The sequence below is a fragment of the Catharus ustulatus genome, unplaced genomic scaffold (assembly GCF_009819885.2).
Source record: "Catharus ustulatus isolate bCatUst1 unplaced genomic scaffold, bCatUst1.pri.v2 scaffold_85_arrow_ctg1, whole genome shotgun sequence".
NCBI classification, from domain to species: Eukaryota; Metazoa; Chordata; class Aves; order Passeriformes; family Turdidae; genus Catharus; species Catharus ustulatus.
Window position 1 is genome coordinate 102,888 of NW_024879550.1, and position 23,532 is coordinate 126,419.

Sequence of the window (23,532 nt, forward strand, 5' to 3'; positions counted from 1 at the left end):
CAGGAGGGGGCGGCCGGCGAGCCCGGCGGCGGCAGCCTGCCGGCAGGGCTAGGGAATGCGGCGCGGCGCGGCCGGCGAGCCGGGCGGCGGCGGCGGCAGCCCACCGGCAGGGCTAGGGAATGCGGCGCGGCGCGGCCGGCGAGCCGGGCGGCGGCGGGCAGGGCTAGGGAACGCGGCGCGGCGCGGCCGGCGAGCCGGGCGGCGGCAGCCCGCCGGCAGGGCTAAGGAACGCGGCGCGGCCGGCGAGCCGGGCGGCGGCAGCCCGCCGGCAGGGCTAGGGAACGCGGCAGCGGGGCGGTGCTGACGGGAGAGGGGGGCCAGCGAGCCCGGCGGCGGCGGCAGTGGCTGGCCCGCCGGCAGGGCGAGTACGTAAACAACGCAGCGGCGAGGCGGCCGGCATGCCTGCCAGTGGCGGCAGTGGCTGGTCCGCCGGCAGGGCGAGTACGTAAACAACGCAGCGGCGAGGCGGCCGGCATGCCTGCCAGCGGCGGCAGAGGCTGGCCCGCCGATAGGGCGAGTACGTAAACAGCGCAGCGGCGAGGCGGCCGGTATGCCTGCCAGCGGCGGCAGAGGCTGGCCCGCCGATAGGGCGAGTACGTAAACAGCGCAGCGGCGAGGCGGCCGGTATGCCTGCCAGCGGCAGCAGTGGCTGGTCCGCCGGCAGGGCAAGTACGTAAACAACGCAGCGGCGAGGCGGCCGGCATGCCTGCCAGCGGCGGCAGAGGCTGGCCCGCCGATAGGGCGAGTACGTAAACAGCGCAGTGGCGAGGCGGCCGGTATGCCTGCCTGCGGCGGCAGTGGCTGGTCCGCTGGCAGGGCGAGTACGTAAACAGCGCAGCGGCGAGGTGGCCGGCATGCCTGCCAGCGGCGGCAGTGGCTGGCCCGCCGGCAGGGCGAGTACGTAAACGCAGCGGCGAGGCGGTGCTGACGGGAGAGGGGGGCCAGTGAGCCCGGCGGCGGCTGCAGCAATACCCGGCCGGCCCCGTCAGCAACCATGAGCGGGCCGAGCCGTCCTGGCCCCGCCCCGAGCCAGTAAAGCCCTCTATGCCGCGATCCTGTTACTAATTGGCCAATTTGTGAAAGCTGCGCACGGATTCTCGCGACGAACGAAAGTGCGGCTAATATTCGGGGTGCGGCTTATCTATTGACAAAGACAGCAACATTGTCGAGGCACCGGAAGTGCGGCTTATAATCCGTGCGGCTTGTATTCGTGAAACTACTGTACTCACGGGGACCTGGCCATGGCCCCCAAGGATGAGCTGGTCAGGAATGTGCTCAGCAGTGCCAGCCTGGGCTGCCACAACCAGGAAAGAGTGCGGTCGCGGGCACTGAGGGGCAGGGACTGAGGCCAGCAGCAAAGCCCAGAGCTGGGGCTCCAGAGGAGAAGACTTTGATGAACTCAGAGTGCTGAACCAGGTGGCGGCAGTGGCAGCAGCTCTGAAGGGTGAAGGAGCCCAGGAAATCTGACAGGCCCAGCAGGGCAGCCTCTTCCAAGGCAGGAATGGTCTTCCCAAGAAGTCACAAGTAAAGCACCCATCTGCTGAGGCTCTTGGCTGAGCTGGCTGAGCTCCAGGGTGAAAAGGCGGCACCTGGGAGGTGAGCACATGGGGCAGCACAAAACAAGCCAACAGCTCCCAGGGCTGTGTGAGCAGGAGCACAGCCATGTAAGGGTTTGACCCCCCTGCCCAGCACATTTACACCCCACCTGCCCAGGGACAGGGGGGCTGTGCCAGGCAGGAACCACTGCTCTGGTGGGTCGTTGGGGTGGGAATCCCCCAGCTGTCCTTCAAGTGCTGGTGGGATTTGCCTAAAAATATCAGTGTCTGCAACAACAAAACCAACAGCAAAAGCATGATACTGCCCAAACAGAAATATCTGCAGCAGAGCAATCTGCAGCTGCAGTTGCCCCTCTGGGCAAGGCCAATGGAATCACTGCTGGCAATATCCAGCAGTGACAGCCCCTCCTCACAAGACCTCAGGGCAGTGAGCACTCCCTGGGCTGGGCACTGCTGAGACCCCTCAAGTGCTGTGTGCAGTTCTGCCAGAGAGAATGGAATGGGGAAAGGACGCTGCTCCCTGGACCTTCCTGGGGCCTTCACTGGGCTTTGGTGAGGCTTGAAGGAGCCCTGCTGCCCTCCAGAGCCCCCAGGGCTTTCTTTGTCTTTGCCTCATCAAGGCCCAGCTGTGCTGCAGAGGGGAGGGGACCAGTGAAGAACAGCTGGAATGAGACCAAGTTAATATTTAATAGAATTCCCGTTCAAAGTCCATTATCCCTTCCCACCCACAGTCTACAGATTATAATCCAGTTCCCAATTCATTCCTACAAAGAGAAAAAATTGACAATTTGGGCCTTACGTATTTATTTTTTTTTAATTAGCAAAAATTGTTACTGTTACTCTTGCTACACATTAACTGGGAGAAAAGTAAAAAATAAGTAGCATTGTTTGGACACAGCCTGGATTATGGCCATAACTGCATTATGGTCAATTGTTTGTTTCTTTTGTTTCTTTGATCCTGGCTGATTAGATAATGTTTAGTCTGAATATATAATGAATAATTATTTCATAGAGTGAGTATAACTTAAAAACATAAAATACAGAAATGGAAACAATAGCTCACCTTAGCACCCCAGACAAAGCATAATGAGATTTCACCACTACTCCTGCAATCCTCCTGGATTTAGCTCAAATACTGGTATTAATGTTGTATTAGACTCAATGTATAATTCAGAATATCTAAGTAATGGACCTCTGTTGGTCTCTGGCCTGCAGAGACATCACTGACAATGCAGAAGAAAGAGTTTCTTCATTCTTCTTGTTTTGTTTGTTTGTTTTGTTTTGTTTTGTTTTGTTTTATGGCCATTCTTTTTCTTTCTTCTCTCATCCCTTCCATCCTGCATTTGGTTAAGAGTGCATATGGGTTAGCTCCCTTACTATGTTATTAATTGCTATTAAGTCATGTACTAACACATAATCTTTACCATTAGTATTTTGTATCTTTGACTGGCAGAATTGGGGGATTATATTTAGGCTCACATTCCATCAATAATCTGTACCTTGAAAATTTGTTGATGACAGGTAATAAGCCTTTTCAGCTTTCCAGTTTTAATGGTTATTGGTTTTGTTTTACCGCTCCTGTGTCTGATTATAGTTTGATTCTCAGAGGCTCCTCTCTTTTTGATTTTCCAGCAATCCCACTGGCCCACACAGTGGGGATTACTGCATCCTTAATTTTCTTTGGGATCGGTTCAGATTGGGAAGTCTGTTCCTGTAACAGAAAAAATTGAAGCTTCCACATATTTAGGCTCAGGGATTTTCATGTGAATGTACCCCTCTCGATACTTGATTGCATTCAATTTTTCAAGTAAATTTCCTCCTAAAAATGATTTCTGGAGTTAGGCAAGTACAAAAAATGATGGGCTCTCCGTAATTTTCCCGGTTTGAATGTCATTGGATTGAAAAAGGGGCACATTTCACAAATCCCAGTGGCACTGACAGTTGTGATGGAATCATCACTTAACTTCCCTTGCAGGCTATTTAATACAGAAGAACCAGCTCCTGTGCCTATCAAAAATTCCAGTTTTCCACTTCCCAGTGTGGCTGTTACCACAGGCTCTGCTGGGGATGAAACCTCTGCTCCCCTCCACAGGTACCCAGCCATTGTCATGAGGGGGTTTGGAGAAATCCTGGGTTTTAGGTGAGGACACTCCTGCTTCCTTTTTACAATATGGGCATTGATTTGTTCCCAATCTTATTAATGAAGGTTGAGGAACTGAACCCCTTCCTCTGCCACGAGTCCTTTGCTGATTTCTTCTGTAACTGCTGTTATTTTCTGTGTAGTCACCTCCTGCTGTTTTTTTCCATTCTCTGTGTACTGCCCCTACCAGATTGTTTACCTGTATCAAACCATCTGTTTCCTGGATTTCCTGTAATTTTATTCAAATATCATTGGGGACTATACAATGCAAATAGGAGCCAGGCAACTCCTACCTTCCTCCTGAACCTTCTCTTCTCTTTACTGCTTTCTTGTCTGTGCCTGCAGCTGGCCTTCTTAGCCCTCTATGCATTGGACTTTACAAATACATTTAAACTTGCTTCCTCGTGACAATCTAATTACTTAGAGCAGACACGTCCCATGCTACGCATAGAACAACAACATCTAATAGTTTTGTCATTATTTTCCTTCTCTAAAGCCTAAACAAAAGTATCCAAAGGTGTTAAATGAGTACCACAATCTTTTTGCTGTTCAGGGTGATTTCTCAAAGTGACAAACATCTCCGTGTACATCACTTCATCTCATTTTGTTCTTGATGCAAGAATAACATCACTTGTAACAGAATGTTACAGTGCCACCACCCACTGCTCACTGTCACCTTCCCCAGCCCATTCCATCACTCCATCTTTCCAGAGGCTGGTCCATCCCAGGGGGTTTCCTAAATCCATTCAGTGCCTGCTTCTTGGCCAAGTGTCTGTAAGTTTGTTTTGGAAGTGCCTTCCCTTGTGTGACTCCATTCTTTCTGCACTGCTGCATCCCCAGAACTTGTTTTCAAGGCCAGGACAGCGTCCCAGGCAGTGACATGGCACACAGGTTATGTTTGCAGTCATCCAGTGGTTGTTTTCATCACCACAGGCTCACAGCCCTTGCTGTGGTGGGTTTAGGATACAGTCAGTCTGCCAGGCCTACCCATACTTGTATTCCAGCCCTTGTGAACAAAACCGTCCCTCAAGAGATTTTTGATTTGGGAGGTCAAAAACTCTTTAATTTAACATTTCTGAGCGCAAATCCTCCCTAAGTGTGTGTTTCTCAGCTCCCTAGATTGGTATTTCAGACCAAAATATCTTCAAATGTGTGTTTCTCAGCTCCAAATCTCTCTAAGTTGCTAATTCTGAGTTCAGAGTACCCCTAAATTGCTTTCTGTGAGACTCAGAGCTCCTTAGGCTTTTTTTCCAACAGCCAAAACCCTTTCAAAATCAGTGTTTTAGAGCCACAGAGCCCCCCCAAATGACCTTGTTCAGCTCCAAAGCTCCTCACATCACTATCACAGCGCCCAAGCTAATGAAGTGGACGCTTTCTAAGCAGTGAAGTTCCCAAAATCAGTGTTCCAAAGCCCTCATGCCCCAAGTCACGCCACGTGCCGTGTTTGCCATCAGGGCGTGGGGTTCACTCCCAGTGCTCCCAGTCCCCTCCCAGTGCATTCCCAGTGCCCTGGGATGCCTTCAGGAGCAGGGACTGGCCTCAGGCTGTGCTGATTTTCCTCCCGCTGCCCCCATCCACGGAGCCAACCCCTGCTCAGAGCATTTTCAATTTCAGTGTTCCAGGCATTTACAGGAAATCAGTGTAAAGCCAAGAAGGGAAGTGCTGGGGGGAGGAGGGAGCAGCCCGTGGGGGTGGGAATGCCAGCAGGCAGATGAGATATAACCGGGACAAGTCCCCACAGTGCTCTCACCCTGGTGCTTGCACCCCGGTGCTCACACCCCCAGCGTGGAGCTGCTCATTCCCAGCCTTGTCCAGGTAAGCTCCAGTCCCTGCTCCCTTGTTTCCCCACGGATTGTTCTTTCTGCTCCAGAAACTCATGTTTCTGAACACAAAAGCTGCCTACATCACTGGTTTGGAGATCCAAAACTCTCTAAATGGGGACTACAGAACCCAAAATCTGCTTAAATTGGTTTTTTTTTTTTGGAGCCCGAAAGCTCTTTAAATCGCTTTTTCTGATCTGAAAACATCCCCAAATCACTCTCCCTGATTCCTAAAGCTCCTGATGTCATTTTTTCTCAGCCTTGAACTCCCCCAGTCAGGGTTTCTTAGGCCTGTGTGTCCCTAAATTGGTGTTTAAGAGCCTCAAATGGGTGTTTAATGCTCCCAAAATCAGTATTTCTGAACCCAAATGCTGTTTCAGGTCCCAAAAACTCCCCAGGTAGATGTTTCTGAGGTGCAGTGCTTCTGAAACTTCTGCATTCTCAGCTGACAAGTTCCCCAAAAGCGCCATGAAGTGGTATTGCTGAGCCCTAAAGTATCCTAAATTGCTGCTTGTGAGCCCAGAGTCTGTGGACATTGATTTTCCTGAGACCCAAACTCATTAAATTGGTGTTTCTGAGCCCTGAAGCTCCCCAGGTTGCTTTTCCTGACCCTCAAAGCTTCCTGACATCCCTTTTTGAGTACTGTAGTTCCTTAAACATGTGTTTCTGGGACCAAGAGTACCCTAAATTGGAATTTTGAGCTGGAAAGCTACCTAGATGGGACTTCTGAGGCCAAAATTTCCCCAAATCAGTGGTTTTGAGCCAAATGCTCTCTAGATTGGTGTTTTTCAAGCCCAATGTTGCCTAAAGTTTGAGCTTGTTCAGAGCCCCCAAATCTCTCTAAATCAGTGTTTGGGACCCCAAAGCTCTCTAAATCACTATTTCTGAGTGCCAGAGCTCCCAAACTTGCAGTTTCTTTGCCCAAATGCTCCTGAATGGGAGTTTCTGAACCCCTAACAACCCAAGATTGCTGATTTTGAGCTCAGAAGCTGCTGCGTCTTTTTTTTTCTTTTCTTTTTTTTTTTCGGGCCAGCAGAGACATCACTGACAATGCAGAAGAGAGCCTTTCTTCATGCTTTTTTTTTTTTTGGCCATTCTTTTTCTTTTTTCTCTCATCCCTTCCATCCTGCATTTGCCTTTTCCTTTCTGCTCCCTTCTCCTCTCTTTCCCTCTTCCTTTTCTTTCTTACCCTCGAAGCTTCAGCTTTAGCTCAGGATATCAGATATGGTCCTGCAGAATTTAATTTTCCTGTCTAAACCTGTTGTCAGGGCTCTTTCTAAATATGAGACAGGGATAAAGAGAGAAAACTTTGTCCCTGACTGTGAGAAGTGGAATGCCCCATTCCTGGAAGCACAACCATCTTTCCATGAGTGGTGATCTGAGGTAAATGTCTGTGTTCATAATAGCAGAGGCACATTCAGGACAGCTCCACGTGCACATCGTCTGTTCATTGTTACTGTTTAAGAAGCCATCACTCTATTGCTCTGCTTTCAGAAGAAAACCCCTCAAATATTGAGCATTTTATGCCATTTATATTCTTCCCTTCCTTTCAGACCAGAGGAAAATAGGAGAAGTTAGTGGGGGGAAATAGAGCTGGGTTCAATCCTGGGCTGAACCCATGGGACAGCCACAGGCCTGGGCCTGTGACTTCTCTTGGGCCCCTGCTGGTGTTTCTCTATTTACAGTCCTCAGTGGAGCTCTTTTCCTCACCCGGGTCTATATTCCCCTTGAACACCAGGAAAGCTTTCTTGACAGGCAGCAGCTTTTGGCAGGGGTTCCTTAATTCAGTCCAGGTCCTCCTCCTTCCCTGAAAAGTGGCCCTTTACAGAGAAATCAAAAATTCACAGGGAGCAGACAGCTCAGGAAAATGGAGTGCAGAAAGAGAGGGAGAGCAGAGCACGGCAGCGAGCTGTGCCCTGAGCAGACCTTTCCTCACTCCTGAGCAGTCCCTGCTTCTGCCTTCACCACATCATTGCTGCTCTGATGGATGCGGTCAGAAGGGACAGGTGGCTTTGGTGGAAGGGTGAGTGAGGCCATGCTTTCTGCAGCCAACTTTGCAGAAGAGGATGTTAAGGAAACTTTTCAGTCTGGCCATTCCTGAGGCGCTCTGGCCATCACACTCCAGCCACCAGAGGTGTTCAGTGCTGGGACCAGAGCCCCTCCCCAGCAGTGGCTCCAGTGCCCCAATGGGCCCTGCTGGACTCCCCACAGTCCCCAGTCCCACCCTCAGCCCCTGTGTCCTCCCTGGTTCCAGCCCAGGTTTCCCACAGCAGAGTCTCAGGTGTCTGATTCCATAAAGCCATTTATTCTCAGTGCAGTAACACAGGAACAGCCTGAGCTGTTCCTCCAACAAAAGAACCCCTCAGTTTTATCCCCTCACAGTCTGCATGCCCAAGGCTCAAGTCTGGCTCTTCCTCCCAAGCCCTCAGCTCCTTTTGGGTCTCTCGGTGTTCCTTCCCCAGCTGTGCCAGTGCTCTTGGTGCCCTTTGTTGTGCTTTGTTGGCACTGGGGCTCTTGTCTCAGGCTCCCACCTGGAGCTCAACTTGCATCTGGCACTGCAGCTGCCCCCAGCCACCTGCACCAGGTGTGTTCCCAACCAGGAGGAGGGGAGGGTGGGAGTGAGGTGGTTTCAGTTTTGTCTTTGTTGCTTGGCTTGCTGCTTTTTTGGGAATTGCTGAGAAAGCAAAGCAATTGTCCCCAAGTTGAGTCTGGTTTGCCCATGATGGCACCAGGTGAGGGATGTCTCAGGCTTTATGTGAGCTCTTCTTTCATATTTTTATCTCCTGTCCAGTTAAAGAGGGGGAGTGAGAGAAGTTTGGTGGGCATCTTCCTTTCTCCACAGAAAGCTATTTCTTCATAGCTGGTCAGGATAACCTCCAGGATATGAGTCTGAAAGAAGGGAAAGTGGTCCCTTACCTCTGTGGAAAATTGTGACTGGGGTTGAACACCAGGTTCTGCACTCTGCAAAAGCAGAAGGTCTTAATTTTGACCAAGGAAGATGATGTGTGTGTCTGTGAGAATTCTCAGAGATCCATGGCAGACAAGCTGGGTTAGGTACCAGGTGGGAGAAGAGCAGAACATCTTATCAACTGTGTTATCTTCTCTAGTCCTGTGCCCACCACATAAACTTTTCCCTCTCTTTTCGCTTGCATTACAGAGTGAACCAAGAGAAAAGGACAAGGGAGACGAGAAAGAAGGACATGATTCCGTTAATTGGTAAGAGCAGTATTACTTCTTTGTAGACAGTGCGGGAAGGGAAAACAAGTACATTTTAAAATCCTGACTAGATCAGAGGTTTGAGTAGTATAAGGGATATCAGTGTTCCAAATAAGCTCTTCAAAGTATTCTTTAAATTCTTAGGGAAATATCATAGTGAAGCTTCCTCTTTTTCATTTTTCATTTTCTTCGCATGTCAACCTAATGGCCCCAAAAAAAGGAGTTCATGGCAGGATTGGCCTCCAAGGAGGCCAGTTTGAGTCCATAAGTAAGTGTGGACTCATGTATCCCATTGCTCTTGTCTGTGGCCATCCTTGGGACCCCTTGGGATGGAATGTGTTATCCCTGAGAGAAGTGAGGCCAGAGGAGGTCTATCCCCTGAGCACGTTGCGTGCAGAACTCCTCCCAGAGCACAGCAGAAGGCCTGGCCTTTGGAGTGGGATCAGTTTAGTCAGAGGGGTGACCTTCTTTGGCCAGGGAAACATCTTACTCTAGCAGGGGGTGTTGCTGAGCAAGGCTTTGAGGGTCATGTGCCAAGGGACAGTGAAGGGACCTGGGAGGTTCCTCTTCACTCCTTGTGTGTGAGGCAGAAGAGTCTCACCCTTGTGAGAGTGGCTGTGCTCTGGTGGGACTGAGGCACCTGTGTGGTGCCTGAGTGCTGTGGCAGCTGTGGCAGCTGAGGCAGCTTCCTGGCCCAGGGGAACCTCAGTGGCCCTGAGGATCAGGGACCCTCCAGCACTGTTGTGGAGCTCCTGGTGCACAGGACCTCATGGCTCCTGGGCCAGCTGCTGGATGTGTTCTGCCCCAGAACCTGCTCAGTGCAGTCCTGGAGTTCCTTGGGGAAAGGCCCTTGTTAAATGTCCTGATTTTCTTTTTCATTTTCTTTTCATATGTACCCATGGTACAGTAGGTGCAGTAGCTGCAGCAACTGCCTGTTTGGCTAGCGAAATTATGCTGCTCAAATTAAGTAAGTTTGCTGCATCCCATTGCTCTTGTCTGTGACCATCCTTGGGATGGGACGAGACAGGTTACGATGGGATGGGGTGGGATGGCGTGGGATGGGGTGGGATGGGATGGGATGGGATTAGATGGGACAGCATGGGACAGGACGTGACAGGATGGGATGGGATTGGAAGGGATTGGGTGGGATGGGAAAGGATGGGATGGGATCGGAAGGGATGGGGTGGGATCGGAAGGGATGGGGTGGGATCGGAAGGGATGGGGTGGGATAGGATGTGTTATCCCTCCCTGAGGGAAGCGAGGCCAGTGGAGGTCTCTTCCCTGAGAGCATAGCAGAAAGCCTGGCCTTTGGGGTGGGATCAGTTTGGTGAGAGGGATGACCTTCTTTGACCAGAGACATGTCCTACTCTAGCAGGGCGTGTTCCTCACAATTGGTAGCTATTTCAAAGGCATAGCACATCCCTTCTGGGATTTCCTGTCCTTTCTTTAAGGAAGAATCTCATCCTGGGCTTAGCTACAGGGACAAAAGGCAGAAGCCTTTCTGTGCAGCTCAGTGCCAGTCCTTGCCCACACTACCTGGAAACTAAACCCTGCCAAGCAAGAAGGAGATCCAGAGGTCTGTCATGCAGTCAGATCAAACAGTCCCATTGTCCATAAATTCCCATTTCCAAAGGCCTCCAGCCAGTCCTTTGTTATACTGCCCTTCCCCATCCAGTCCCCTTGCAGGACCCCAGGATCCCAGGGTACAGAGATATTCCAGCAGTGGGCTTTTCCCAGCACAGACCAGGACAGCCTGGCCTCTGCTGGATCCCACCCCCTGGATTCTAAGGGCAGCTGTCCTGCCCCTGCTCTTGCCAGCTGGGTGCTGGCAGGGGAAGGTAATTTCTGCAAGGAACACTTGGAATTTAGTGTTACCTGGCCTCTCCACGCTGTCCAGACCTTTGGGCTATGAGGAGGCAACGGGATCCCTCCCAGTATTCCTCACCAGCAGCACAGGAGCTCCAAGTCCATGCTCAGCAGTGCTCTCAGTGGTGCCAAAACTCCTTACAACCGGAAAAAGCTGTTAGAGAAAAAGTCTGCACGTGAGGAAGAAAACTGGGGCTACAGTAGGGAGGCCAAGGCTCCTTCCCCAAGCAAACTCCTGTTGCAATAGGATTTGAAAGCCAGGGTCGTAGTTAGTGGTACCCACAGGTGCATCAGCCTGTGAATTCCACATCTCTGGGATGAGTGAATTCTTTTCCAAGGCGGCTGAATTAGAAAAGATGATCTTAAGAAAAAGAGGTCTGGAGCAAACGAATTGGTAAATGGGCAGAACATGAGGGAACTAAGGCTGAGATACTTGTTTCCCCTCTGAATAAAGAAATAAAAAAAAAAAAAAAAAAAAAAAGAATACTTCATTTCTGGATTGCACTTTGAGCACAATGATTAATTCCTCTGAAGTGATTACTTGTCCTGAGAGAGGAACAAAAAACCAACCTGCAGCAAGAACTAAGAAGAGATCCTCAAGAACAGAATTTATAAAGAAGATATGAGCATGGGTATTTTTTCTGGTCAAGGGAGTAATGTCAGTTTCCCACTGACACCAATGTTTTTCTAGAAGAAGGAGAGAGAGGAAGAAGACCACAAAGAACCTGAAATCCAAGATGGGCAAGCATTTCCACAACCTCAAGAATAAAATGGAGGCTTGGTATGAAGATTTCAAAAAATTACAAATCCACACTGTCCTAGTTTGGATAACAGGTGTCTGCTAAGAAAGCCAGGAGCCCCTTTTTGAAATGGAGAATGTAAACGCCCCTCCCTGTAAATTATTATAATTTTAAAATCAAGGGGCTCTCAAGTAAAGATATGGGAATTAGGAATAACAATTCTTTACTAGGGAAATTAAAATAGAAATAAAGTACTACAAAGAAACAAACTCCAAAACCTGACAGAGTCAGAGTACAACCTGACACCCCATCAGGCAGGGTGTTGGTAGCAATCCCATTAAATGGTGGCTGCAGTCCTCTTGCAGTGACAGATGTGGTTCAGTAGAAGCAGTGGTTCTGTAGAAGGGGCAGTTTCCTTCCAGAGATCCAGTGGTGATGTGGAAAAATCAGGTTTTCCTCTGGAGTCCAGTGGAGAAAGGGCTACTTTAGTGGCCCAAAACCTCTGTTTTTGTTATGATAAGAAATGTTGGGCTCTTCCCCCTGGCTGGAGCAACTTCCAATGGGATGAAGTAATTTTATCTATCCCACAATGGGACTCAATAGGCCATCAGCAGAAGATACCTCACTCCAGGAAGGATGGGTTGTGACAAGAGAAAAACAATGCCTCACCTGGTTTCAATGGATGGGCCATTAGCAAACATTTCCCACGGAGATAAGGATCACTGCCCCCACCCTCAACAGATGGTGATGGAATAGATACCTTTTATACCATAATGTATTGTAAACTAAGACACATACAGTATGAGCTTCAGAGTGTTAGCGAAGAAACAAGGTAAGTGAGGCCATTGCCAATTAGACTTTCATCCATGTGAAGGCAGAAGCTGCTCCACAGGCCAAACACACTGTGAGCTCATCCTGCTCAGCTCCTCAGAGGCCATGGGCAGGGACAGTCCTTCCATGGGGAACAGCTTCTGGGGTCCATGGCACTGAAACACCTCCGTGCTGAAGTGTTCTCTGCAGGTGCAGGTGCTCAAAGTCCCTCTTGTGTCCCTCATCTTTGCAGAGGATGTGTGCTGGGAGTTCTCTCATTGCCAGAGACTTGCTAAGCATTCCCCTTGAAGTCCTGTTCCCATCTCTCTCCCTTTCCCCACTGCCCTTCTGGTGCTCCCGCACTGCTGGAGCCATGCTGGGGCCCGTGTGAGATCAGCCTTGTTTCCCTGCTGATGCTGAGCAGGGAGAGGAGGTTCCCTGAGCAGAGGCTGGCCGTGTCTGTGAGCGCAGGGCCTGCGGAGAGCAGCTGTGCCTGCAGGAGCTGGTGCTGGGCAGGGGAAGGAGTCAGCTGGGGCACAGACTGCAATGTGGCCTGGCTGGCCCCAGCCTGTGGCCCTGGGCCTGGCTCAGACTGGACACAAAGTGTGTTGGCAACAGCCTCTTTCCGCAGGGCAGGGAAAGCTGAGGAAGGATCGGCCTTCCCTGACCCTGGGGCCTGTTCTTGCTGCAGCTGCAGCCAGCAAAGCCAAGGCAAAGGGCAGCCCAGAGCAGGCCTGGCAAACCACTGGAATTCCTGCTGGCTCAAACGACTGGGGACTTTGAATTTAGCCTTTGGCCTACTTTTCAAAGCTGGAGCTTTGTTTATTGGGCTGCAGAAAACACAAATGAAAGGTGGAAAAGAGTTGAAAATTTCCTTTCCATTTCTTGTCCTCTCCTTTCTAGAAGTCTGAGGGTAATCAGATAACCATTTCCAGATTTTTCCTTCATGTCCAAATGGAATTTCTGTGGGGTGAGGATTTCTAAGAGGAAAGCAGGAAGGAAAAAACCACCCACACGAGATCAGTGAGGACAGACACTGTGTCAGGGAGGAAAAATCAGATTCTATGGGCAGGCTTGTGTCAGAGAGCTGGTCTTTTGGTCAAGGAGGAAGCATCAGTGGCCCAGTGACATCGTTCTTTCTTCACAGGAAGGAAGAAACTAGAAAGTGCATGGGCCCGGGAATCCATGTTGAAGAAGAATAACCAGAACCTGTCCCACAGAGTTGAAACTCTGGAAAAAAATTTCCAAGAAGGCCTGGAGAGCATTAAGAATGAGCTTAAGGATGTCAGAGCGGAGCTGCAGAAGAATCAAGGTGAGCAGGGCCATTGCCAATTAGATTTTCATCCACCTGAAGGCAGAAGCTGCTCTACATTGCAAGCACCCTGTGAGCTCATCCTGCTCAGCTCCTCAGAGGCCATGGCCAGGGACAGTCCTTCCATGGGGAACAGCTTCTGGGGTCCATGGCACTGAAACACCTCCATGCTGAAGTGTTCTCTGCAGGTGCAGGTGTTCAAAGTCCCTCTTGTGTCCCTCATCTTTGCAGAGGATGTGTGCTGGGAGTTCTCTCATTGCCAGAGACTTGCTAAGGATCCCCCTTGAAGTCCTGTTCCCATCTCTCTCCCTTTCCCCACTGCCCTTCTGGTGCTCCCGCACTGCTGGAGCCATGCTGGGGCCCGTGTGAGATCAGCCTTGTTTCCCTGCTGATGCTGAGCAGGGAGAGGAGGTTCCCTGAGCAGAGGCTGGCCGTGTCTGTGAGCGCAGGGCCTGCGGAGAGCAGCTGTGCCTGCAGGAGCTGGTGCTGGGCAGGGGAAGGAGTCAGCTGGGGCACAGACTGCAATGTGGCCTGGCTGGCCCCAGCCTGTGGCCCTGGGCCTGGCTCAGGCTGGACACAAAGTGTGTTGGGAACAGCCTCTTGCCCCAGGGCAGGGAAAGCTGAGGAAGGATCGGCCTTCCCTGACCCTGGGGCCTGTTCTTGCTGCAGCTGCAGCCAGCAAAGCCATGGCAAAGGGCAGCCCAGAGCAGGCCAGGGAAACCCCTGGAATTCCTGCAGGCTCAAACAACTGGGGACTTTGAATTTAGCCTTTGGCCCGCTTTTCAAAGCTGGAGCTCTATTTCTTGGCCTTCAGAAGGCATAAATGAAAGGTTGAAAAGAGATTAAAATTTGGTTTTGTTTATTGTCCCCTCCCTACTAAAGCTCTTAGGGTAAAGTGAAAACCATTTCTAGATTGTGCCTTCACAGCTAAACATAAGTCGTGTGAGGTGGGGATTTCTAAGGTGGAAGGCAGAAGGAAAAAACCACCGACAGGAGAGCCCTGAGGAGAGATCCTGTGTCTGGGATATTAAATCAGATTCTATGGGCATGCCTGTGTCTGAGAACGGGTCTTACGCTAAAAGAGGAATCTTCAGTTGCCCAGTGACATTGTTCCTTCTTCACAGGAAATAAGGAGGAGGATATTGCATATCCTCTGGAATCCTTCTTGAAGAAGAAAAACCAGGAGCTGTCCCACAAAGTTGCATCTCTAGAAAAAGAATCCCAGGAGGGTCTGGAAGCCATAAATCATGAGCTTAAGGATATCAGAGCGGAGCTGGAGAAGAACCAAAGTAAGCAGGTGCCATTGCCAATTAGACTTTCATCCACCTGAAGGCAGAAGCTGCTCTACAGGCCAAGCACCCTGTGAGCTCATCCTGCTCAGCTCCTCAGAGGCCATGGGCAGGAACAGTCCATCCATGGGGAACAGCTTCTGTGGTCCATGGCACTGAAACACCTCCATGCTGAAGTGTTCTCTGCAGGTGCAGGTGCTCAAAGTCCCTCTTGTGTCCCTCATCTTTGCAGAGGGTGTGTGCTGGGAGTTCTCTCATTGCCAGAGACTTGCTAAGGATCCCCCTTGAAGTCCTGTTCCCATCTCTCTCCATTTCCCCACTGCCCTTCTGGTGCTGCCCCACTGCTGGTGCCGTGCTGGGGCCCGTGTGAGATCAGCCTTGTTTCCCTGCTGATGATGAGCAGGGAGAGGAGGTTCCCTGAGCAGAGGCTGGCCGTGTCTGTGAGCGCAGGGCCTGCGGAGAGCAGCTGTGCCTGCAGGAGCTGGTGCTGGGCAGGGGAAGGAGTCAGCTGGGGCACAGACTGCAATGTGGCCTGGCTGGCCCCAGCCTGTGGCCCTGGGCCTGGCTCAGACTGGACACAAAGTGTGTTGGCAACAGCCTCTTTCCGCAGGGCAGGGAAAGCTGAGGAAGGATCGGCCTTCCCTGACCCTGGGGCCTGTTCTTGCTGCAGCTGCAGCCTGCGAAGCCATGGCAAGGGGCAACCCAGAGCAGGCCAGGGAAAAACCCCTGGAATTCCTGCAGGCTCAAACGACTGGGGACTTTGAATTAAACCTTTGGCCTACTTTTCAAAGCTGGAGCTTTATTTCTTGGGCTGTAGAAAGCAGAACTGAAAGGTTGAAAAGAGTTGAATATTTACTCTGTGTTTCTGATCCCCTTCCTTCCAAAAATGTGAGGGTAGAACGAAAAGCATTTCCAGATTGTGCCTTCATGTCCAAATGAAATTCCTGTGAGTTGACGTTTTATGTGGAGAAAGGAGGAAGGAAAAAACCACCCACAGGAGAGCCCTGAGACACTATTTCAGGGAGGGTAAACCAGAGCCTTTGAACATACCTCTATCCGAGAGCTGGTCTCCTGCTCAAGGAGGAAACATCAGTTGCCCTGTGACTTCATTTTTCCTCCACAGGAAAGAAGGAAGAGGATATTGTATTGGCCCTGAAATCCTTCTTGAGGAAGAAAGACCGGCAGCTCTCCCATAGATTTGAAACTCTTGAAAAAGATTTCCTTGAAGGTCTGGAGACCATAAAGCATGAGCTTAACAATGTCAGAGCAGAACTGAAGAAGAATCAAGGTGAGCAGGGCCATTGCCAATTAGACTTTCATCCATGTGAAGGCAGATGCTGCTCTACATTGCAAGCACCCTGTGAGCTCATCCTGCTCAGTTCCTCAGAGGCCCTGGCCAGGGACAGTCCTTCCATGGGGAACAGCTTCTGGGGTCCATGGAACTGAAACACCTCCATGCTGAAGTGTTCTCTGCAGGTGCAGGTGATCAAAGTCCCTCTTGTGTCCCTCATCTTTGCAGAGGGTGTGTGCTGGGAGTTCTCTCATTGCCAGAGACTTGCTAAGCATTCCCCTTGAAGTCCTGTTCCTTTCTCTCTGCATTTCCCCACTGCCCTTCTGGTGCTGCCCCTCTGCTGGAGCCATGCTGGGGCCCGTGTGAGATCAGCCTTGTTTCCCTGCTGATGCTGAGCAGGGAGAGGAGGTTCCCTGAGCAGAGGCTGGCCGTGTCTGTGAGCGCAGGGCCTGCGGAGAGCAGCTGTGCCTGCAGGAGCTGGTGCTGGGCAGGGGAAGGAGTCAGCTGGGGCACAGACTGCAATGTGGCCTGGCTGGCCCCAGCCTGTGGCCCTGGGCCTGGCTCAGGCTGGACACAAAGTGTGTTGGCAACAGCCTCTTGCCCACAGGGCAGGGAAAGCTGAGGAAGGATCGGCCTTCCCTGACCCTGAGGCCTGTTCTTGCTGCAGCTGCTGCCTGCGAAGCCATGGCAAGGGGCAGCTCAGAGCAGACCAGGGAAACCCCTGGAATTCCTGCAGGCTCAAACAACTGGGGACTTTGAATTTAACCTTTGGCCCACTTTTCAAAGCTGGAGCTTTATTTCTTGGGCTGCAGAAAGCAGAATTGAAAGGTTGAAAAGAGTTGAATATTTGCTCTGTGTTTCTTGTCCACTCCCTTTAAACAGTCTGAGGATAAAGGGAAAATCATTTCTACATTGTGCCTTCATGGCCTGATGGATTTCCTGTGAGTTGAGGATTTCTATGGAGGAAGGAGGAAGAAAAAAACCACCCACAGGAGAGCCATGAGGGGAGACTCTGTGACAGGGAGGTTAAATCAGAGCCTGTGGGCAAGACTCTTATCAGAGAGCTGGTCTCCTGTTCAAGGAGGAAACTTCAGTCGCCCACTGACATGTTTTTTCTTCACAGGCAATAAGGAAGAGGAAAGTGCAGAGGACCTGGAATTTAAGCTGAACAAGAATATCCTGCTACTCTCCCATAGAATTAAAACTCTGGCAGAAGATTGAAATGATTCGCCAAAAACCATTATTCATGAGATTCAGGATGTCATAGCCGGGATGCAGAAGAACCAAAGTAAGCAGGGCCATTGCTAATTAGACTTTCATCCATGTGAAGGCAGAAGCTGCTCTACATTGCAAGCACCCTGTGAGCTCATCCTGCTCAGCTCCTCAGAGGCCATGGGCAGGGACAGTCCTTCCATGGGGAACAGCTTCTGTGGTCCATGGCACTGAAACACCTCCATGCTGAAGTGTTCTCTGCAGGTGCAGGTGCTCAAAGTCCCTCTTGTGTCCCTCATCTTTGCAGAGGATGTGTGCTGGGAGTTCTCTCATTGCCAGAGACTTGCTAAGGATCCCCCTTGAAGTCCTGTTCCCATCTCTCTCCCTTTCCCCACTGCCCTTCTGGTGCTACCCCACTGCCGGAGCCATGCTGGGGCCCGTGTGAGATCAGCCTTGTTTCCCTGCTGATGCTGAGCAGGGAGAGGAGGTTCCCTGAGCAGAGGCTGGCTGTGTCTGTGAGTGCAGGGCCTGCGGAGAGCAGCTGTGCCTGCAGGAGCTGGTGCTGGGCAGGGGAAGGAGTCAGCTGGGGCACAGACTGCAATGTGGCCTGGCTGGCCCCAGCCTGTGGCCCTGGGCCTGGCTCAGGCTGGACACAAAGTGTGTTGGGAACAGCCTCTTGCCCCAGGGCAGGGAAAGCTGAGGAAGGATCGGCCTTCCCTGACCCTGAGGCCTGTTCTTGCTGCAGCTGCAGCCTGCGAAGCCATGACAAGGAGCAGCCTGGAGTAGGCCAGGGAAACCCCTGGAATTCCTGCTGCCTCCAGCCATTGTCGGCTTAGAATTAAGCCTTTTTCCCACTTTTCAAAGCTGGAGCTCTATTTCTTGGGGTGCAGAAAGCAGAAATGAACGGTTGAAAAGAGATCAAAATTGGTTCTGTGTTTTTTCTCCCCTCCCTTATAAAAGTCTGATGATAAAGGGAAAAGCATTTCTAGATTGTGCCTTCATGGCCAAATGGAATTCCTGTGAGTTGAGGACTTCTATGTAGGAAGGAGGAAGGATGAAACCACCCACAGGAGAGCCATGAGGGGAGACCTTGTGTCAGGGAGGTTAAATCAGAGCCTTTGAACATGCCTCTATCAGAGAGCTGGTCTCCTGTACAAGGAGGAAATATCTGTGACATTGTTCTTTCGTCACAGTATATACGGAAGAGGATATTGCATTTGCCCTGGAACGCAGGTTGAATGAGAAGATCCGGGACCTCTCACTTAAAACCCAGACTCTGGAAGAAGATATAAAGGATTGTCTGGAGTGGATGAATCATAAGCTTAAGGTTCTGAAAGCAGACCTGAAGAAGAAGAAAGGTGAGCAGGGCCATTACCAATTAGACTTTCATCCATCTGAAGGCAGATGCTGCTCTACAGGCCAAGTACCCTGTGAGCTCATCCTGCTCAGCTCCTCAGAGGCCATGGCCAGGGACAGTCCTTCCATGGGGAACAGCTTCTGGGGTCCATGGCACTGAAACACCTCCATGCTGAAGTGTTCTCTGCAGGTGCAGGTGCTCAAAGTCCCTCTTGTGTCCCTCATCTTTGCAGAGGGTGTGTGCTGAGAGTTCTCTCATTGCCAGAGACTTGCTAAGGATCCCCCTTGAAGTCCTGTTCCCATCTCTCTCCCTTTCCCCACTGCCCTTCTGGTGCTGCCCCACTGCTGGAGCCATGCTGGGGCCCGTGTGAGATCAGCCTTGTTTCCCTGCTGATGCTGAGCAGGGAGAGGAGGTTCCCTGAGCAGAGGCTGGCCGTGTCTGTGAGCGCAGGGCCTGCGGAGAGCAGCTGTGCCTGCAGGAGCTGGTGCTGGGCAGGGGAAGGAGTCAGCTGGGGCACAGACTGCAATGTGGCCTGGCTGGCCCCAGCCTGTGGCCCTGGGCCTGGATCAGGCTGGACACAAAGTGTGTTGGGAACAGCCTCTTGCCCACAGGACAGGGAAAGCTGAGGAAGGATCGGCCTTCCCTGACCCTGGGACCTGTTCTTGCTGCAGCTGCAGCCTGCGAAGCCATGGCAAAGGGCAACCCAGAGCAGGCCAGGGAAAAACCCCTGGAATTCCTGCAGGCTCAAACAACTGGGGACTTTGAATTTAACCTTTGGCCCACTTTTTAAAGCTGGAGCTTTATTTATTGAGCTGCAGAAAGCAAAACTGAAAGGTTGAAAAGAATTGAATATTTGCTCTGTGTTTCTTGTCCACTCCCTTCAAACAGTCTGAGGATAAAGGGAAAATCATTTCTACATTGTGCCTTCATGGCCTGATGGATTTCCTGTGAGTTGAGGATTTCTATGGAGGAAGGAGGAAGAAAAAAACCGCCCACAGGAGAGCCATGAGGGGAGACTCTGTGTCAGGGAGGTTAAATCAGAGCCTGTGGGCAAGACTCTTATCAGAGAGCTGGTCTCCTGTTCAAGGAGGAAACTTCAGTCGCCCACTGACATGTTTTTTCTTCACAGGCAATAAGGAAGAGGAAAGTGCAGAGGACCTGGAATTTAAGCTGAACAAGAATATCCTGCTACTCTCCCATAGAATTAAAACTCTGGCAGAAGATTGAAATGATTCGCCAAAAACCATTATTCATGAGATTCAAGATGTCATAGCCGGGGTGCAGAAGAACCAAAGTAAGCAGGGCCATTGCTAATTAGACTTTCATCCATGTGAAGGCAGAAGCTGTTCTACATTGCAAGCACCCTGTGAGCTCATCCTGCTCAGCTCCTCAGAGGCCATGGGCAGGGACAGTCCTTCCATGGGGAACAGCTTCTGTGGTCCATGGCACTGAAACACCTCCATGCTGAAGTGTTCTCTGCAGGTGCAGGTGCACAAAGTCCCTCTTGTGTCCCTCATCATTGCAGAGGATGTGTGCTGGGAGTTCTCTCATTGCCAGAGACTTACTAAGGGTTCCCCCTTGCAGTCCTGTTCCCGTCTCTCTCCCTTTCCTCACTGCCCTTCTGGTGCTCCCCCTCTGGTGGTGCCGTGCTGGGACCCGTGTGAGATCAACCTTGTTTCCCTGCTACTGATGAGCAGGGAGAGGAGGTTCCCTGAGCAGAGGCTGGCCGTGTCTGTGAGCGCAGGGCCTGCGGAGAGCAACTGTGCCTGCAGGAGCTGGTGCTGGGCAGGGGAAGGAGTCAGCTGGGGCACAGACTGCAATGTGGCCTGGCTGGCCCCAACCTGTGGCCCTGGGCCTGGCTCAGGCTGGACACAAAGTGTGTTGGGAACAGCCTCTTGCCCCAGGGCAGGGAAAGCTGAGGAAGGATCGACCTTCCCTGACTCTGGGGCCTGTTCTTGCTGCAGCTGCAGCCTGCGAAGCCAAGGCAAGGGGCAACCCAGAGCAGGCCAGGGAAAAACCCCTGGAATTCCTGCAGGCTCAAACCATTGTGGGCTTAGAATTAAGCCTTTGACCCCCTTTTAAAAGCTGGAACTCTATTTCTTTGGCTCCAGAAAGCAGAAATGAAAGGTTGAAAAGAGTTGAATATTTGCTCTGTGTTTCTTGTCTGCTCCCTTCTAAAAGTCTGACGATAAAGGGAAAATCATTTCTACATTGTGCCTTCATGACCTGATGGATTTCCTGTGAGTTGAGGATTTCTAAGGGGGTACAAGGGAGGAAAAAACCACCCACAGGAGAGCCATGAGGAGAGACCCTGTGTCAGAGAGGTTAAATCAGAGGCTTTGGGCCCACTTGTGTCAGATAGGTGGTTTCCTGCTCAAGGGGGAAACATCCCTGGCCTAATGATATTGTTCTTTCTTCACAGGAAACAAGGAGTAGGAAAGTGCATGAGCCCTTGTGGGAACAGATGACTTCTGGACAGCAAATCCATATGATTATGCATAGGCTAATTTATTGTTTACTTTTAACCGTACATGTGCATTCTAAAACTACTGTTCACGCTGTCACACATTTTTTGATTGGTGTTTCTATCTTTTCCGTGTGCCGTGCACGGGTTTTGTAGGTTAAATGATTGGTTGAAGTCCAGAGCATCAACACCCACCTTCATCTTGTCTCTTCGAATCTTGGTCTTCTGTTTTTCAGCTACTTCTCTCTCAGTTTAGCACAATTTATGTTTCAGTAGCCTTGAAGAGTTCCAGAAAGTTTGATTGACTGCAGCAAAGCACCTAAAAATGGCTCCTCCAGTGTACCTGTTTTAAGCAATAGTCTAAAGAAAAAAATGTAGAAAAACAGATAAATATAGTTTCGCTGGTGCACTTGATACAGCTGATGGCCTAAACTGTTCAGATACATTGCTACAAGCCCTGGAATGCAGCATGGAGATGATAGTCCACCAACTTTTGCCTCAAGCTGTGAATTGAATTCAAGCTATGGTACTGTGGAAGGGGCTGACAGCTGTTCTTTGAGCCAGAGTTAACTGATAAGGTTTACTTCTGAAAGCAGTTTTACCAAGGCCATTGGCATGGAGAAGAGAAGAAGAAGATGTGAAAGTTATTTGAAAACAGTGGTGAAGACTGCTTTGCAACAATGAGCGTTGTGTTGATCAGTTGTAACCAATGAATAAAGTGTAAACTTCGTGTAGTGTATAAAACACAGAACGCTGTTGTAATAAACAGAAAGTGTCCTTCTGAAGTGTGCTGCATCCCTCCCTTTGTGTGATATCCCTCTCAACAGCAACATGATACAAGAGTTACAGGTGAGACAGTGATACCTACAGAGGCTGATCTGGAATAGAGGCTAGACAGAGTTAAAGTCATAAAGTAGTTATTTAAAGGATACACCTTGGGCAGTACAAGAGCCTGGCTGTGGCTCAAGTTGCATCCACATAAGTTGGATGCAAGATGGATGGCCAGTTTTCAAACTTTTATAAAATTTGATCAATTTACATATTGGGGCTAATTTCCCAATTACATCTTCAGGTTATAAAGTCCCATTATCTCAGTTTGCTGTCTTTAATTCACCGTTGTTTATGCTTTTTGGGCTTTAAGGGCTGTCCTTGGTTCTCAGGCTGGAAAAGGACTGTTTTGTCTAACTACCCTGTGAAAAGAACTTACTAACACTTTATATGAAGTTCAGAATCACACACTAAGGCAGTACAGAATTTAAAAAACATGAAAACTAAAACTTTAAGCATCATAGGTTCTGTTCTGAAAGGAATATGTCTTTAAAAAGAAATTAATCTTCTCTCCACCCCTCCCCCCACTTCTCTCTGTTTATTTCTGACCATAGTGTGACATGGAATGGAGCATCCCTTGGGTCAGTCCAGCCCAGCTCCCATCTATCCCTCTTCCCTCAGGAACACATGCCTACCCCCTAGCCCATGGGCTGGAGGGGGCTGCAGACACGCCTCATGTGGGGCGAGTGCTGTGACAAGGACAGGAGAACAGAGCAACATTTATCAAGGACAGGAGAACAGAACAGCAGAGCCTTGGGGAAATGGGTAAAGGATGTAGTTGAGGCAAACAGAAGTCACACAAAATGCAAGCAGGATGCCAGCTTAGCTCTGCAAGGCTGACAAAGGACAAATTATACAAAACAATAATTGCCCATATTCAAAAGTGGGGGTCAAAGAACAGCAACCTAAAAAGGACACTGGATGTTGAAGACAGACCCCAATGAACCATATAAGGACTTGTGATAAGAGGTACAAGTGTGTCAAATACTTTCAAAAGAAGGAGGGGTAGCTCATGAATACATAGTCAGTATGTGTGTGATAAAATTGTGTTCATTCAATGCTCAGTGCACTCATGGAGGAAGGCTCACCCAAGTGATCACCATGCTGTAACAAAGAATACCTGATTTCAGATTCTTAAAACAGTGTTCAAAAGTTTATATCCTGTAAGTTTCAGTATCAGTGGTGTCCTTTACTCCGTTATGCCCCTTGCACAGTGTCACAATGGACCCTTGGTTCCATGAGCTTCCATAGTGTCACCATGGTCTCCTGGGATCCGCACTGTTACAATGGGCAATCGGTTCCATGGGACCCTGCTGTGTCACAATAAACCCTCAGTGCCTGAGGTTCTGGAGTGTCACAATGATCTCCCTGCTTCAATGAGGCCTTGGAGTGTCACAATGGCAGCTTAGTTCCATGAGCCCCCATAGTGCCACAATGGTCTCCTTGTGTCTGCAGTGTCATAGTGGACCTTCGGTTCCATCAGGTTCCTAAATGTCACTGGTCTCCTTGGTTCCACGTGGCCCTGCTGTGTCACCATGGCCACTTGGTTCCAGGAGTTTCTGTGCTGTCAACAATGGTTCCTTTGTTCCAATGAGGCATCGCTGTGTCACACTGGACCCTGGGTTCCATGA

At 50.3% G+C, this 23,532-nt stretch overlaps 1 protein-coding gene across 2 annotated transcripts; it reads left to right on the forward strand.

Annotated features, from left to right (window-relative positions):
* The first annotated feature begins 6,822 nt into the window (after positions 1–6,822).
* On the forward strand, positions 6,823–21,858 carry LOC117011530. 2 transcript variants are annotated; one of them, XM_033086955.1, is made up of 9 exons: positions 6,824–6,899; positions 8,674–8,732; positions 9,640–9,699; positions 13,296–13,460; positions 14,585–14,749; positions 15,873–16,037; positions 18,446–18,610; positions 19,739–19,903; positions 21,032–21,858. In XM_033086955.1, the coding sequence occupies exons 1-8, from the start codon at positions 6,850–6,852 to the stop codon at positions 19,834–19,836; spliced, it is 927 nt and encodes a 308-aa protein (XP_032942846.1). In that variant the 5' UTR covers positions 6,824–6,849; the 3' UTR covers positions 19,837–19,903; positions 21,032–21,858. The 2 variants fall into 2 exon arrangements, with proteins under 2 accessions (XP_032942847.1, XP_032942846.1); XM_033086956.1 differs by lacking the exon at positions 9,640–9,699 and having other exon boundaries at positions 6,823–6,899.
* The last annotated feature ends 1,674 nt before the right edge of the window (positions 21,859–23,532 follow it).